Below are 17,002 nucleotides of genomic sequence, written 5' to 3' on the forward strand. Positions count from 1 at the left end.
AAAGAGATCCAACATAGAATTAAGGAGACATTTCCTGAAGGTTAGAACAATTCATCAGTGGAACACCTTGCCTCCAGAAGTTGTGAAGGCTCCAAACTGGAAGTTTTTAAATAGATGTTTTGTAACCTTTTGTCTGATGTGTTATAGGATTTCCTGCCTAGGTAGGAGATTGGACTAGAAGACCTCCACAAGGTCCCTTCCAACTCTCTTATTCTATTCTAAATGTCCGTCTGGTTCCGTTCCAGCTGGGGGAAGATGATTGGAAACAGGGAGGCTGATTGGAAAGATGGTATAAGGATAAAACAGAATCATCGGCAGTCCTGAGTCAGCTGACCAACGTGGATTTTGATTCAGTGTTTTTTTTTTTTCTACAGACTTTTTGTAATTTAGCGTTGTGTGTATTTTGTTATTTGATTTTAATTAGTTTGTCTCCCCAAGGCTGGGGCGTGGCAATGAGTCTAAAGTTGCTGGCTTCTTTGGATTTTTAATCTTGTTTAACAAATGTAATTAAATTCTAGAGATGCTGACTTCCTTGGGGTTTTTTTTTTTTTAAATCCTGTCTTGAATGGATTACCAAATCTGCATTTCTAAAAAGCTATCTCCTCAGTATCTATTTGCGGGCAGGGAGATGTGAGCCTGGTTTCTGTCTTTTAAGAGCATGTTTCTTCCATTTCTCCTTCAGGAAAATATAACATTCTGCCTTTAAAAAAAAAAACTATTCCTCAAAATATTTCATTCTTCTAGGAGGGGTGGGTGCTGACTTTCCACACTAGCCAAGGTACCTGTGAATCCTGCAGGTTATCAGAGCCAGCCTTTTAAAAATCAGAATCACGAGGACTAGCATCTTAGTACGTAATAAAACAAGGCAGAGGCCTTTTGCTTGGGTCTATTTTCTTCACTGCTCTCTTTGCTTTCTCTGGGCTCCGCTTTGCCTCTTTCGCAAAGTAGTGTTTGTACGGATCACATTTCCCTTCTCCAATTTGTTAAAAAGATTATTTCCTTTCCAAAGTGGAGAAACTCGTTCTCTGTGCAGAGAATACGTTGTGGACTATAAATAATTATTTGGCAGAGAAGCCACATTTTGGTGAGTTAAGCCTGTCCTTAAAAAGCCAGTGGTGAAAACGTGGTTTTCCTTTGGTATTGGCCACTTGGGATGGGAACAAAAATGGTAATTTGGATGCGCTGTGTGTTTTATTCTCCACATTTGAACGATCTGTCAGAAGTTTTGTTACTATTACTGGTTTTGGCAATTGGCTTAAAATGTGCCACAAGCTTATGGGAATCATAATGTCTTGAAACATCACTGGGATTCAAATTCTATTTATTCCCTCCCTGTCTGTTTCACTGACTTACAGATCATCCGGAAGTTATTTTTAAGCACTAAAAAAAATATCTTTTTTTTTTTTGGATGGGGAAATATGCCACTGTCCCAAAGGTGAAGGTTTTAAAGTCATCTGTCCAGAAGTATGTTTGCCTCCAGGACAGAGTCTTTCAAAACCACCCCATGATCCTTGAATCAACAGGGTCTGCAAACAAGTTTATCTGACCTAAATTCAGATGAACTCCCAAAGGCCAACAAGGCCATCTGTGAACTTGAATGGAGCGAGACATCTTATCTTGTCTTGCAAAAGTCTGTATATTGATGCTGGAGAAGCTTATCAGCCAAAGCTCTTGGGGGAGAATAGGGATTTAAGGAAGGGATTGTTAGGGAATTTCAGATATTTTTATAATTTCAGAGCCAGTTGTTTAAAATTCCTCTGACTCAATACCAGTGCTAGATTAGAAGATGGTTCCCTTTAATTTAGCTATTTGGGAATAAAGCAAAACTATCCTTAGGGCTAAATGAAAAAATTTGAAATAATAGCCACACTTTCCGCCTGTCAAGCAAACAGCTTTCATTAATTTCTTGAAAATGTGCTACTTTCCATATTGTTCTGTCGGTCTGGGAGCAGCTTAATAAAAATCTAGAGGGTGTATGGCAGATGAGATTCTGTTGAAATATTGCTACAACTTTAAAAGCACAACTACAATGACGTGGGAAAATACCCGAACAAAGCTGAATACCATACATGTAAGTACCCGTGAAAACTACACACATACATACACACACACACACACACACACACACACACAGTAAGGACACCGAAGCACAGCACTGTGTTGGATGCCATAATTGGGGAAGTTAATTCATCACACCTTTTTATTATCTTTATGAAAAAAGTAAAGGCTGACATTAAAATAACCAGGGAAAGAGCTGATAGATTACCTAACCTCCACAGCAACTGAATAAATAACTTGGTTGTGGGTTGCTTGTGTTTTTTACTAGGAAGTTTTGATTTTTTAAAAAAAAATTGCCCTTTTTTGCATTTGTTTATGAAGAGGCCAGCAGTTGTCGGATCTTTCCTCTCTCCTTCCAAGTTGACCTTCCTTTCAGGGGAATCATGTGACAAACAGCTGCTCTCTCCTCCAAAGGCAGAGAGCGGGTGTGGATCACAAACACACAGAAACACACTTCTCCTTTGGCTAAGTGTCTTGTCAGACCAACGTCACTGCCAAAGTGGCCCCGGTGACTCTCCGGATTGAGTTGCAATGTGACACCAGGTTCGCGTGTTCCTCTTTCCCAGGAAAGGCGCCTCTAGACAAAAAGTTGTGTTGCAAAGTTGGCTTCCTGCCATACACCGTTCTGTCTTTATTTATTTCTTTCAAAACGTTCAAAGGAGAGGTTGCAGCATTAGGCGCTATTGACTGTGGCTGAGTCACCTTCTAAGCCAGTGTTTTGTCCACTCTGGCAAAACCTGCTGGAAAATGCTGGCTGGGGAATGCTGGGAGTTGAAGTCCCTTTTTAAAGTTTGCCCAGGTGGACAAAATCCTGGCTTAAGCTAAAATGGACTGTTGCAAACCACCACGGTTTAGATTCTCATTTCTTCTTTCTCTGGCCTTCGCTGGAAAATGAGCTTTAATGGAACAACTTTAGTGTGGGACTAAAGGCAAAGGTGTGTGTGTGTGTGTGTGTGTGTGTGTGTGTGAGAGAGAGAGAGATGGACAGAGAAAGGAAGAGAAAGGAAGAGGGAGGGGATGGAGAAAGTGGGACAGATGAAGAGAGAGAGATGGAGAGGGGGAGAGAGAGACAGAGAGAGGGAGAAATGGAGAGGGCAGAGGGAGGGAGGGGGTGAGGAGGAGAGGGGGAGAGACAGAGATGGACGGGGAGAGAGAGAGACAGAGAGGGAGGAGAGGAGAAGGAGGAGACAGGGAGAGGGGGAGAAATGGAGAGGGGCAGAGGGAGAGGGAGGGGAGAAGAGGGAGAGAGAAGAGAGGGAGGGAAGGAGAGAGGGAGAAAGAGAGAGAGGAGACAGACAGAAATAGAGAGAAAGGGAGAGAAAGACAGACAGTGGGATAAAGAAATAGAGATAAACAGACAGATAACGAGAGTGGGGGGGGGGGAACTACACCTCCCTTATCCCCATCCAAGTAGCTGCGCATGGCATGACTTGTAGTCCCACATCCCTGGGAAAGGGGACCAAGTGGTGAGCTGTGATTCCCACTTTTTCTTTTGGGGCCGCGAACACCCCCTCCCCGGGTCACCCCCCCCGCCACGACGTCCCATTCATAAGAAAAACAAACCAGCCCGCCCCCTCCGCGAAGCCACGCCCCTTTCCTTTGTGACGCCGGCCTCCCGCCGGGGGCTCTGTTGCGTCACCCTCTTCCCCCCGCCCGGAGCTCTCCGTCCTCGCCTCACCCCGCCTTCCCCGGCCAGCCAATCGCGGCCCTCGGAGCCCCCCTCCGCGTCATCGCTCTTCCCCCCTCGCGCCTCCGCCGGCCTCGTGGTTGGCCCGCTCCGCACGTGGAAGCAGGCGCCGGCATCGCGTGACGCGACGGCGCAGGCGCAGTAGCGACCGTGTGTGCGCGGTGGGGGGGGTGAGCTTCCTTGGCCGGGCATTCCGGAGTTTTTGGCAGTTCGTAGCGCCGCGCCGCGCCGGGAAGGACCGAGGCCGGCTTTTGAGTGGCGGGGTGGGCGGCGGGCATGGCCGGGGTCTCGGCGGAGAAGAGCACGCTGCTTCATCTGTTCGCCGGGGGGTGAGTCCTGCGCCGCCTCCCTCCTTCAAGGCTTTCCCCCATTCAATGCTTTCCTCCCCTCGGTTCCCACGCCGCCATTCATAATTTCTCCCCTCGGTTCCCACGCCCCCATTCATCAGTTTCTCCCCTTCCCCATTCATCTCTTCTCTCCCTCATTTCTCCCTCTGTTTGTCTACTCCCTTTCTTCATCCCTTCCTCCTTTCATTGAGAATTTCCACCCTTCCTTCTCCTTTTCAGGTTAAACCCTACCTCTCCCTCCCCGATTTTCTGATTTTTCCCCGCCTTCCCTTCCCCGGGACTCTCCTTTCTCATCTGTCCGCCCCGACACTTCATACGGTGATCTCCCATGGACAGGAGCAGTCTACCTTTAACCAGTGGTGGTGGGAGGTTCCGGGACCGATCCCTGCGCTCAGCTCAGCCTCCAGGTTGCCTCCGACCCATTGCATCAGATTCCCTAGGTACACATGGCGCCAAGAGCCAATAAATCGCCCGTGGCATCCTTCTTTCCTTTCCAAAGATTTCTCCGCTTTGCAGAACGCAACACACCCTGAAACAAACGAACGAAAGGGAAGGCGGGGGGGGGGAGAAACCACTTTTTAAAACCCAAGGAAGTTGTGCAAAAGGCGACGACTTGAGACGAAATGACCCACCGATTTTGGGGGGTGAAGTAACTGATTCAAGCAGACAAAGTTATAATTAGAGGCATGAGATTGTCTGCCCAGAGTAGGTAGTGTTTATATCTGTGGTTTGTTCAGTGGGGCAGGGAATTCAATTTCCTCTTGTCAAAATCAGAATTTTTAGTCCGGGGGCAATAGAATAGCATAGCATGGAATAGAATTCTTTATTGGCCAAGTGCGATTGGACACACAAGGAATTTGTCTTTGGTGCAAATGCTCTCAGGGTACAGAAAAGAAAAGATACTCTCCAAGAATCGAAAAGCTATGGTGAACGGTGGTGAACATCAAATTCAGTAGGTGTGGTTCATATCTGATTCACAGACACTTCCCCAAATGGGAGGTCATTATGAAACTACTGTGATAAGATTATGAAACCTGCAGATTATGGAATCTGGCAAAAGGCTTCTTAAAAGATTAGTATGTATTTCTGGAGTGCGTTGCTATCTTTGTTAGTGTCTCTGGGCACTAATGCAGACCCTTGGTTTAATCCCTGGATATACCTGGGATTTAATACTCCTGGGGGCAAAAAAAGACAAAAGGGGAGCTTTGACATCCAGAAGATGGTTTTTTTAAAACTATTTCCCCCCTGGTTTCTGAATCTCTCTGCGGAGTCTTGATGTGCAAAGAAAACCATCTTATGGACTACTGTATTACTACTATTACTACTACTACTAATAATAATGTACTTGGTTGATACCTAAGATACTGGCAGCAACCTGTATCAACCATAAGCGCTAGTCAATGATATTTGGGGTACATTTTTAAATGTTCAGTTGACTGAGTTTCATGTTTAATTAATAAATGAAAATAATAATAATGATAATAATAATGCCTATATATACTCAGATTATCTTAACAGCTCTTTAATCCTTGGTTAGGACTTCAACTGTTAAGTTTTTACCAGTCCCAGACTGTGAATCAAACTGAGGATTAAATCAATAACAACCACCACCACCAACAATAATAATAAGAGGAACATCAAACTGACAAAAGTTTTTGAAAATGAACAAGTCAAGATCTTGTGAGACTTTTGAATTCAGCAGACAAGAAATCTGGCCCCTAGCATGCTTGATCCTCATTATTGTGGAAAAGAAAAAAGTGTGGTTCATTGATATTGTAAACCCAAGTTGATGCACGAATTGGGGAGAAACAGCTAGAAAAAATAATATATTGTGATTTGCAGATTGAACATGAGCAGTTATGGGGGAAGAAAACCAGTGGGTGTACCGATAGAAATAGGAGCCCTTGGAGAAATACCCAAAGGGCTGCCTAGATACCTGGAAATTTTGAACTTATTAGATCTGAATATCCTGACTAAACGAAAAACTCACCTTACTTGGAACTGCCTATATACTCAGGTGTTATCTTAACAGCTCTTAGTTCTTGGTTTTGGACTTGAACTGTTAAGTTTTTACCAGTCCCATACAGTGAATCAGATTGAAGATTAATAACAATAACAACAATAATCTGATTTTTCAGAGCCAGATGTCCTTCCTAATAGATAAAGCGAGAAACTTTTATGTATCTAACTTATTATTATTTTTTTGCAAATCCCTCACTCTGCACTCTGGCCCTTTGTAAATAGCAAACTTGGAAGAGCTAATTGTGTCAGACTGTTCCTTGCCCTTCTAAAGTTGTGTCTTATTTTTTTTTCCTGCTCAATGAGCAATGGTTCCACACACACTCACACCTGCGCACACACACACCAACCAACCAACTCCCAATTGTTGCATTTCTCCCTTCCTTTCGAAACACAATGTCCTAAAATTGTCCCTCCCTGCTGCTTTGTCCCACGTGGCTCCCTTGAGATTTGTTAAGGTCATCTCTTCCCACTGTTCCCTCGCAAGTTGGCTCGAGCAGTTGTGTTTGGAAAGCATAAAGGGGCGGGGGAAGAAAGACTGCAGATTGCTGAAGTTAGATCTAATCAAGCAAGATCAAGTCGGAATAAATTCTTGCTGACTTTAGTAGCAGCAAAGCGGCTTTCGCTAGAGGTGAACTTAAGGGCTTGACGTTTTGAAGTCCAGCAGAGATAGTTTTGGGATTTTTTTGTTTTGTTTTTGTTTTAATTTTATTTTCCTTCCTGCATACTTAGCGAACAGAACATTGTCTGGGTCCATTTGCTCTACACAGAATCTTGGTGACAATGATAGTATTAATCTTTATACATATATATATATAAAAGCGAAATCAAAGAGCTTCCGACTCTCTGATGGCTCGTGGTTGGGAAGAAGAACATGGCTTTTTAAAACTTTTTAGCATGGCAACTTTAATTAATTTATTAATTAATTTATTTATTCTTGGCAACGTATTCCATTGTTCTCTGAAGCAACAGGAAATGCTTACTTGGCTTGCTTTACTTTGCCAAATCCTTGAAACTCAACTTTGTATTTGGTGATTTTCCCCCGGCCTCCCAAAATAGGCCGACTTAAAAAGTTGTCAGAATGGTTCTGAAATGTAGCTGGGCTCACTGGCACGATCTCTGTTCTTTTTCCTCTTTCTGTGATTCTGAACTTCTATCTGCCCTTTGCGGGGAGGTGGCTACTGTTGCTGGAGGCAAGTAGCGTTGGTTATGCGGAAAGAGTCCATTTCCATTTTGGAATGGCTTTGTCTGTTTGTAAAAGTTTTGCTGGATTTAGTGGTGTGCAAACTTCGTAAAATAAGGGCACAGTTATTTTCTTTCTTAGAAAGCCGATGGCACGATGGAAATTAAATCTCTTTGGTATCAGCCAGCAGGTTCTTTTAAAAAAAAAAGGTATCTAAGCGATGGAACACATGGGATTTTTCCAGCGATACAGCGTGGACAATCGGTGCTCCAAAGCAAAACATTTTCTGGTTGACATAAAGGCAGAATTATCAGGAAGGATATCCTGCACTGACTTCAGACTTGTGGGAAGTGCAAGGTTGTGATTTTTGTAGGAAGTTGTGATCCGCCAACTGCATTTCTATGGGAGAACATTTATCTGGAACAAACTGATCAAGGGGATTATTCAACCTAGAAATAAGGAGAAACTTTTCCTGACAGCGAGAACAATCAACCCATGGAACAAAAATCGCCTTCGGAGGTTGTGGGAGCTTCTTTGCTGGAGGCTTTCCAGAAGAGACTGGACTGCCCTCTGTCAGAAATGGCGTAGGGTCTGCTGCTTGGGTGGGTGGGGGTTGGACTGGATGACCTACAAGGTCCCCTTCCAACTCTGCTAATCTAAATTAAGTTACGTCTCTGTTGCTTTGAGCAGTAGAGCTAACAGGTTTCAACTCTCTTCCTTGCTCCAATCGATCGCATGCAAGCAGAAATGTTTTTCTTGCTGCAGCCGTTCAGTCACCAGCAGGACGGGGACGATGGGGTGTGTAATCCCAACGCCTCTGCAGTGTTGGTCAACCCTGACACGTGTTTCGTGCAATCCTGCAAGCTTGCATTTGTCAAATGGGAAATGGCAACGGCCTAGCCTGTGATTGGATTTGAAAATAATTACTTTGGGCAGGAAAGGTTTCATAATGAGGCATAATGAGAGGGAATATAACCTCTTGATTTGTCTTTAAAAATTTCAGGATGTTGCAGGTTGTTGTTGTTTTTTTCCCCAGTTGGCACATGCAACTGAAACACAAGCCTTGCTTCAGAGCAGGGCTAGCTTGGTACGGCTTAAACATTAATCTGTTCTGGCAGGGAAGGGTTGCATCTTATTTTTTGAGACTCTCGGTCAGTTTTGCAAAAAAAAAAAAAACACTTTGAAAAACAAGGGTTTGGACAACTCTGGCCCCTTTAATGACCTGTGGACTTCAACTCCCAGAACTCCTGAGACAGCCACGCAAGAATCCCCAGGCTAAAAAAAAGGCAAAAAAAAATACTTTTGTCCAATGTGTTGAGATTTCAAATTGACTAAACGCTTCTGTTAGGGCTCCAGCATTTAAATCAGGAGTCTCGAACCAAACTTCCAAAACCTAAAAAGGATTTATTGGGAGTTAACATGTCCGGCACTGCCTGGGTGCAGCCGACTCTGAGACACACAATTCATTGTCCCCCTTGACCTTGGTTTTCCCCCCACCCCCCCGGGTGTATCATAATTCATATATTCTCCAATGGGACACATCCATAGCCCAGAGTCATCAATCATGCTCTCCAGCTAGAATTTTTGCCCTGGCAAAAACTTCAGTCACCTAGTTACTATCTTTGAAAACATTTATGGAATGCAGTTTCAGTTTGCAAAGCTGTTTGGTCTCCCCACCCTCCGAATCAGATTCTGACAGGGGCATGACATTAGCATTCTCCAGTGGCTGAACAAGCCTGGAGGTTTGCAAATTCGGCCGACAACATTTTGGGGTCTCCCATCAGCTGGTTTGCAGAGGGGGAAACCGAGGGCTGGCGCAGCTGTTTGCAAAAAAACCAGGCAAAGTTGGTCCTTGTATTCCTTTCTCACTTTCATTCCATTTCTTGAATGGCCTCCGGAAACCCTGCAGCTTTGCAAGAATGCGCTTGCAAGACGGCCCCAAAATGCAGTGCAGCAAAAGTGGTTTCCCCCCCCCTTGCAAAACCATGGCTTGGCTCCCTTTCTTGTGCTAAAGACAGCTGCATTTCCCCCTTTCTTCTCCCTGGGGTGAAGCTGTTCGTCTACGCATCCTGAAGTTTCAATCAATCTATCAGAATAGAGCACCAGCCACGCCTGGGCTCCTTGCTGTCTTCTTGCTCACACAGCAAATACTGTTTCAGTCTCCAAACAGCCCTCAGCTCTCACGCACCGACAGGACGCTAACCAGAGATGAATACCAATGGATGCTGGTAGGCAGAGGCGCAATTCCCCCTCCCCTTATTTTCCTCCCCTAAAACTAAGCCCCACCACATAGTTTCGTAGCAAAGCATGAGTATCGAACTAGTTAATCCATAAAGTTGAGGAAAGGCCGCTGACGTTAGCCGGGTCTGATCTAACCTAACGCTTTATCTCTTTTCATATCAAGCTTTCAGGATACTGTGCACCACATAAAGTGAGCCCGTCTTCTAGCTTATCTTCCTTAATTAGAATTCAGAGTAGGTTTGATTTTTTTAATCAATACAAGGTCATGTTGGGGTTTATTCTCTCTCTTTTTCCCCCCTAACGTTGGAATATATATTTTTTCCCCCCTTTTTCTTTTTCGGTACTTCGAATGTTGCAGATGCGGAGGGACGGTGGGTGCCATCTTCACCTGCCCTCTGGAAGTGATCAAGACAAGGCTGCAGTCCTCAAGGTTGGCCTTCCGGGCGGTCTATTATCCGCAGGTCCATCTGGGCACGCTCAGCGCCGAAGGCGTGGTCCGTCCCACCTCTCTGCCCCCAGGTGTCCTCCAGGTGCTGAAGTGAGTGTCTTAAAAATGGGGTCTTGGCTTATATCTAAAGGTTTTATGCCGGTTTGTTAGCCTCGGCTGCTTTAAGACCTGTGGACTTCAACTCCCAGAATTCCCCAGGCCAGCCATGTCTTTTTTTTCCCTGTCTCTAGAATGGTGGGATTGCAGTGGAAGGGATCATAAGAGAATAAGCAGGCGTGAAATGGGGATACATATAAAAATGTAGTGTATTAGAGTTAGGATTGAAGTCCGCAGGTCTAAATTTGCCAAGACTGAAAAAACACTGGTTTAAATCTTGACTTTTAGAAAAATTAGAACAATTCCCAAATGTTTCGCACTTGGGACCCTTCCTACTTTTAAACATCATAGAGGACCCCAAAATATAATCATGGGCTTATATTTATCGCAATTGACAAGTTGAAAACCGACACCTTTCTCCTGGAATATTTATTTTTTTGAGCGGAGCTCAAAAGTAACACACTATGAAAACCCTCTCCAGGAATCAACATCAATATAAAAGATTTCCTAAGAAAACAAAACGAAACAAAAGCAAATGTGTTCTGGTTTTGTGTGTTTGTGTTTAACCTATTCCAAAAAAAGCAACGAGAAGGGCCGCGTTGTTTGCACGCACGCACGTTTTAAAATCCACGAAATGATCTTTTGCTTTTTGGGATCTCAGCTTTTTAAGACACGCAGGCCGATGCTCCTAATTTTGAAGGCAGCAGATTGTTCCTTGTTCCCTTCTCAGTGCAATTCTCTTTTTTTCCAGAGAGGGAACATTCTCGGGGAAGGCATATGTATATATATATATATCCATGCCAGGGTGTTAAAAAAAGCTGGCTTGGTGTTTTAAAAATACCCCTCCCCCCCATGCACATACCTTGGCAGTTATCTCTGCTGAGTCCGCATGAATTATGTAAGCGCATAGGGGCTGGAAAGAGAGAGGGGGAGGTTGGTGCTGGGTGTGTGTGTGTGTGTGTCTGGCCTTGGATAAATAAATCCCAATAAAAGCAAGTTGTTGATTTGTTTAAAAAGCCACAGTTGCCAGTTTAACATAATAAGAAGCCAAGCCGCGCTCCTTCTTGGCAGCCTCATGGCCCGCTCCCCTTTAAAAAAACCTCTCTGTTCCCACAGAAAATGGGAATTAACAAATCTTCTCCCAAACTGGCCCTGAACTTGTAAAGACAATGCAGGGGTTGTGTGTTTTCTACAGTGGCTCCACAACCACAATTATTCCCCCGTTCCAGCTAGGCAAGGGGGTGTGTGTGTCTTGGAAACGCAGATTAAAACAGGCCCCTCAAATTCTTTAGGGGTCTGATTTGGCCTGGTGCCTTTGCTTAAATAAGGTGGGAAATTAGGCAGTATTGGTCCAGTTGAAAAAAAAATAATAAAGGCAAAAGGAAGAGAATTCAACCAGGCGGAAATCGAGAGGTCTGTTGGAACCTGGATAAAATTACTGTTTTGGGGCTTTCTATATTTCAGTCCTTTTTTAATTTAACAGATTTGCTGAAGTTTCTCCTTCTCTCTCCATCCTCCCCCTTTCTTCTTCTTCTTCTTCTTCTTCTTCTTCTTCTTCTTCTTCTTCTTTTCTTCTCCTCCTCCTCCTCCTCCTCCTCTTCTTCTTCCTCCTCCTCTTCTTCTCCTTCTCCTTCCTTCTCCTCCCCTCCTCCTCCTCCTCTTCTCCTTCTCCTTCCTTCTCCTCCCCTCCTCCTCCTCCTCCTCCTTCTTCTTCTCCTCCTCCTCCTTCTTCCTCCTCCTTCTCCTCCTCCTCCTCTTTTTTGTTTTCCAGGTCCATTTTGGAAAAGGAGGGGCCGAAGTCACTCTTCCGTGGGTTGGGCCCCAATCTGGTTGGAGTCGCGCCATCCAGGTAGAAATTTGAAGGCAGTTTTTAATTTTTTTTTCCCCTCCATTATTTTTCTCCCCCAAGAGGGTTCGTTTGTGGGTGCAGGGTTGAGGGGGGAATTCCGGTCTTCAGGAGTTTCTGGAGAGTTGTGAGGATTTGCTGCTAGATCCTCCCGGTTTTAAGGCGAGTGGGAAAGACTAATTTACTGGCTTGAACACCCGTACTGAACTGGTCAGAAGTGCTGCTTTGACCCCCTTAATTCTGTAATTGGCAGTCCTTGGCTTAACAGCCATTTTAGTGACCAAAGTTAACAAGGGCACTGAAAAATGGGATTGATCGCCGTTTTTCACACTTGCAAGATTCCCACGGTCATGCGATCAAAATTCGTCCGCTTGGCAAACTGGTTCACAGTTACGACGGTCTCAGGCGTCCCGGAGTCACGCGATCCCCTTTTGCGACCTTCCGGCAAGCCAAAGTCCACGGGGCAAGCCAGATTCACTTAACGACTGGTGTCGCTAACTTTAACAAGGTTTGCTTAATAAGGATGGCAAAGAAAGCTCGTCAAACTTACCAAAGAAGTCTTTCTTCATCATCCTCTCCTTTTAACAACTCCATAATCCCTTTGCCGGGTGAACTCTGGGCAACTGAATGGAGCTGAGTGTTTACTGGCCGGATGCCCTTCCTGTTGCCAGGGCGGAGTTCTTGATCAGCAGATATATTCTCAGTGTGCCCAGAGAGAGAAATGTCTGCCTCTCCCTAGGATCAAACTCACAGCCTCCTGATTTCAATTGTGGTTGTAAGTTGAAGGCTACCTATACAGATAGTCCTCGACTTACATTGGGGTGAGTAGTGACCATTCAAAGGTACAACGGCACTGAAAAAAAGTGGCTTATGACCGTTTGTCGGTTATGACAACTTTTACGGCATCCCCATAGTCCCGTGATCCAAATTCAGATGCTTGGCAACTCATATTTACGACGGTTGCAGTGTGTCCTTGGGTCACGCTGTCCTTTTGCGATCTTCGGACAAGCAAGTATCGATGGAGAAGCCCGATTCACTTAACCACTGTGTTACTAAGTTAACGACTGCAAGGATTCACCGACTGCAAGGAAGATCGTTAAAATGGGGCAACACTCGCTTAACGAAACGTCTCGCTTAACCACAGAAACATCGGGTCGTAAGCCGAGGACTCACCTGCGTTTGTGTCGCTTCTTTCCAGGGCGGTTTATTTTGCGTGTTATTCCCGAGCGAAGGAGCAATTCAACCGCGTCTTCGTACCCAACAGCAATATGGTCCATATTGCTTCAGCGGCTTCCGCAGGTGAGTTGACTTGCCCCAGGTAGCACGGTCTGGCTGTGCTTGTCCTTGTCCGGATGGACTGAGCCAGACACGCCCCCTTCGAGGGCAAAAATTATATTTCAGTGTCAGCTGGGGACCATTCAGGGAAGGGCACTGTGTTCAACGGGCTGGCGCAACCTCGTTTTGTCTTTCCCGTTGCGTTTCACCCAATTCGGATATTCTCACTCCTGCACGCTGGGGAATTCTGGGAATTGAAGTTCCTCGAGGACTGGTCCCCATCTTTTCTGCTGTTTCTTCCCCCCCCCCTTTTTTGGCTCTTCTCCAGCTTTTGTGACTAATTCCCTGATGAATCCCATCTGGATGGTGAAAACCAGAATGCAGCTGGAAAGAAGGTAAGGGGGAGGGGCATTCTGGGAGGTGAAGTCCATCTATCTTAAAAAGTTGCTGGGTTTGAAAAAATGCTGCACTAGAGCCTTAAATCTGTATAAAAGCAAAATACCCCTCACGCATCATCACAAAATCTCCACAACTGTAAAGCCTACAGACTCGAAATTTGGCACGTATGGATGTTCCTCTTGGCTTCTAGGGGCTCATTAAGAAAGGATTTTTTGAAATGACCCATCATAGCATTTAGTATTTCTTCTTCTTCTTCTTCTTCTTCTTCTTCTTCTTCTTCTTCTTCTTCTTCTTCTTCTTCTTCTTCTTCTTCTTCTTCTTCTTCTTCTTCTTCTTCTTCTTCTTATTATTATTATTATTATTATTATTATTATTATACTCTGATGCTAAGGAGTTCTACTCCCCTTCTCCACCTGAAAAGAAATCTGTTCCCAATGCAAAACACAAGCAGAGGAGAGGAGAGTTTAAGTTTCAGTTCACCAAGCAGCCTTAGTACAGAACAGTTAAGCTAAGCCACGCCCAGGCTCCTTGCTGTCTCCCTGCTCACACAGCAAATACTGCACAAGTTTCCAAACAGCCCTCAATTCTCTCACACATGCTAGCCAGGTGAATGCTGATGGATGCTGGTAGGCAGAGGCAGAATTTTTCCCCCTTATTTTCCTCCCCCCAAATCTAAGTCCCACCGTATAGTTTTATAGCAAAGCACGGGTATCGAGTTAGTTTTAGATATAAATTTATATATTTCTGTTTTGAGAGGGATAGAACTGGGAACGAGGGCACCCCTGGCTTACTGACTAGCTGTAAAAACCAGGATAGGCCCCGTTTAAACGATTTAAAATCCGGCTAACCCAACCGCTCATCTGCTGATCCTTCTCTGCCTGCTCTAGAGTCCGTGGCTCAAAGCAAATGAACACCCTCCAATGCGCCCAGTATGTTTACCGCTCGGAAGGGGTCCGGGGTTTTTACCGAGGCCTCACCGCCTCCTACGCGGGCATCTCCGAGACCATCATCTGCTTCGCTATTTATGAGAGATTGAAGCAACTCTTAAAAGATCCCAGCCGGTCTCCTTTCACGGGAAACCCGGAGAAGAGTTCCTCCCATTTCCTCGGGATCACGGTTGCTGCCGCCGTTTCCAAAGGATGCGCGTCCTGCATCGCTTACCCACACGGTAGGTTTTTTTTTTCCTGTTGTCGTCCACTTCTCTAAACCCTTTTATTGAACCAAGAGAAGCCAGGCCTGGAAGGATTTTGCCTCTTCTTCTTAACGACCCCATAATCCCTTGCGGGGTGGAGTCTGGGCCGCTGAATGGAGCTAGCAGTGTGTTTGAATGGCCGGACGCCTTTCCTGTTGCCGATGCGGAGTTTTGTTTGGCAGATAACATTCTCAGTATGCCCAGAGAAAAATATCTACCTTTACCTACGATCGAACTCACAGCCTCCTGATTGGGAGGCGAGAGCGCTGCCTCTAGCCCACTGCACCACTCCCAAGAATTTGCCTCTTCTTGTTGTGAAAAATCAGGTTTCTAGTCCTTATTGTTCTGAGCACACCTTGCTCTGGAATGTTCCCCCCCCCCCCAACAAAACAACTGCACACTTTCCTGCAGGAAGGTAGGGGGGGATTAAGGTGTCTTAACACGTAAGCGTAGCCAAATTTGGCATCCCCCGTGCAATAGAAAATGTGGATTTTGTTAATAACAGTGCTTTGCGGTACCTCACGAGATGTTTTAACAGGCTTGTTCATTTTTAGATGTTTTCTGGATTTGGAACCTTCTTAACGGTGGAGGCTAGAGCCCCTTTTATAGATTTTTATGCCACCCCCCCACCCCACCCACAAATCGGGGCTGAATTTAAATGCAGGCTGGTGTGCTGACATTTCGCCTTCTCCCCTTTCCCCAGAGGTCATCCGGACAAGGCTACGCGAGGAAGGAACCAAGTACCAATCCTTCCTCCAGACGGCCCGGCTGGTATTCCAGGAGGAAGGATATTTTGCTTTTTACCGCGGACTTTTTGCCCAGCTGATGAGGCAAATCCCGAACACGGCTATCGTCCTGTCCACCTACGAATTGATCGTGTATCTGTTAGAAGAGCAAGTGAAGTAGCAGCCGGCATCGATTCCGAAGCCCAGACCGTACGCAGCCAGTAACAAAATATAATAATAGTAATAATAATAATAATAGCACAACGATTGTGGGACAGTTCACAATAAGCTAGGAAAAAACGAACTTTGAAACGGACAGTCTGCTTGCTGGATGTTGTTTTTGAGGAGGGGGCATTTCTCCTCTCCACAACCCCCATCCCATTTTTTCCCCCCAGTGCAATTTCCCTTCCAAAATCTTTGGTTTTTAAAGGTACGTATGTTTATAAGGGTTATGTATTTTTTTTTAAGTTAAAGAAAAAGGTTCAGAAATTAAAAAGAATGACTGAATTAAATTATGCTATTTAATTTCTGTGGATGCCGTTGGGACAGCGTCTTCTTTTATATGCTCTTGTTGTTTTTTATTGTGGAAAGTTGCAATTCTCTGATTGGGAGATATTTCTTGGAGGGGGGGGGAAATAAACACCATTAGCTGTGAAATATTCAGAGGGGTGTGGAAAATGGTTGGGATACGTCAAGGCAAGGGTCTCCAAACTTGGCAACTTTTAAGACTTATGGACTTCAACTCCTAGAATTCCTCCTCCAGTCCACGTTAGCTCATGAATTCTGGGAGTTGAAGTCCACAAGTCTTAAACTTGCCAAGTTTGAAGACCCTTGGTCTAAGGTATTGGGATATTTTTGCTTTTTTAAATATCATTTTCTTCCACAAGAAATTTCTGATGAAGGTCAGATTGGAATGTCATTGCGAAGCCTACCTATTTATACACTGAATTTTCCTCCCACAAAATACGATCAGTCTGGGGTACAATACCGTGTTTCTCACAAAATAAGGCCGGGCCTTATTTCTTTTGAGCCCGAAAAAACGGCTAGGATGTCTTTTGGGGGTGAATTAATTCCCCCACGCACCAGCGCCATCTCCAACAGGACATAGATAGATAGACAGTCTGTCTATCTATCCACCCACCCATGTACTATCCCTCTCTCTTATCCCCTCTTCTGTCTCTATCCATCCACTATCTATCTATCTCTCTTATCCCTCTCTCTTCTGTCTATCCATCCTTCTATCCATTCATCCATCCACTATCTCTTATCCCCCTCGTTTGCCTGTCTATCCTTCTATCCATCCTATCCATCTGTCTGTCTATGGTATCTGTCTGTCTGTGGTATTTATCTATCTATCTATACATCCATCCCTTTCTTCTGTCCTTCCTCTCTCCCTCCCTATCTATCCATACATCCCTTCCTTCCTATCTATCTATACATCCATCCCTTCCTTCCTCTCTCCCTATTTATCCATCCATCCATCCAT

General features: G+C 44.9%; 1 protein-coding gene across 2 annotated transcripts; it reads left to right on the forward strand.

Annotated features, from left to right (window-relative positions):
• Positions 1–3,866: 3,866 nt before the first annotated feature.
• Positions 3,867–16,041, forward strand: SLC25A33 (solute carrier family 25 member 33). 2 transcript variants are annotated; one of them, XM_087915104.1, is made up of 8 exons: positions 3,933–4,074; positions 9,699–9,725; positions 9,894–10,073; positions 11,851–11,928; positions 13,124–13,224; positions 13,529–13,595; positions 14,487–14,767; positions 15,495–16,041. In XM_087915104.1, exons 1-8 carry the CDS (start codon positions 4,022–4,024, stop codon positions 15,695–15,697), a joined length of 990 nt encoding a protein of 329 aa, XP_087771230.1. In that variant the 5' UTR covers positions 3,933–4,021; the 3' UTR covers positions 15,698–16,041. The 2 variants fall into 2 exon arrangements, with proteins under 2 accessions (XP_026571618.1, XP_087771230.1); XM_026715833.2 differs by lacking the exon at positions 9,699–9,725 and having other exon boundaries at positions 3,867–4,074.
• The last annotated feature ends 961 nt before the right edge of the window (positions 16,042–17,002 follow it).

The sequence above is a fragment of the Pseudonaja textilis genome, chromosome 18, assembly GCF_049901715.1.
Source record: "Pseudonaja textilis isolate UNSWEBS1 chromosome 18, rPseTex1.2, whole genome shotgun sequence".
NCBI lineage: Eukaryota > Metazoa > Chordata > Lepidosauria > Squamata > Elapidae > Pseudonaja > Pseudonaja textilis.

Bases quoted from the DNA above. Each gene is read 5' to 3' on its own strand.
- SLC25A33 (XM_087915104.1), top strand. From the start codon at position 4,022: ATGGCCGGGGTCTCGGCGGAGAAGAGCACGCTGCTTCATCTGTTCGCC. The intron at 13,225-13,528 runs GTGAGTTGACTT...GCTCTTCTCCAG, and splicing joins TGCTTCAGCGGCTTCCGCAG to CTTTTGTGACTAATTCCCTG. The intron at 13,596-14,486 runs GTAAGGGGGAGG...TGCCTGCTCTAG, and splicing joins AGAATGCAGCTGGAAAGAAG to AGTCCGTGGCTCAAAGCAAA.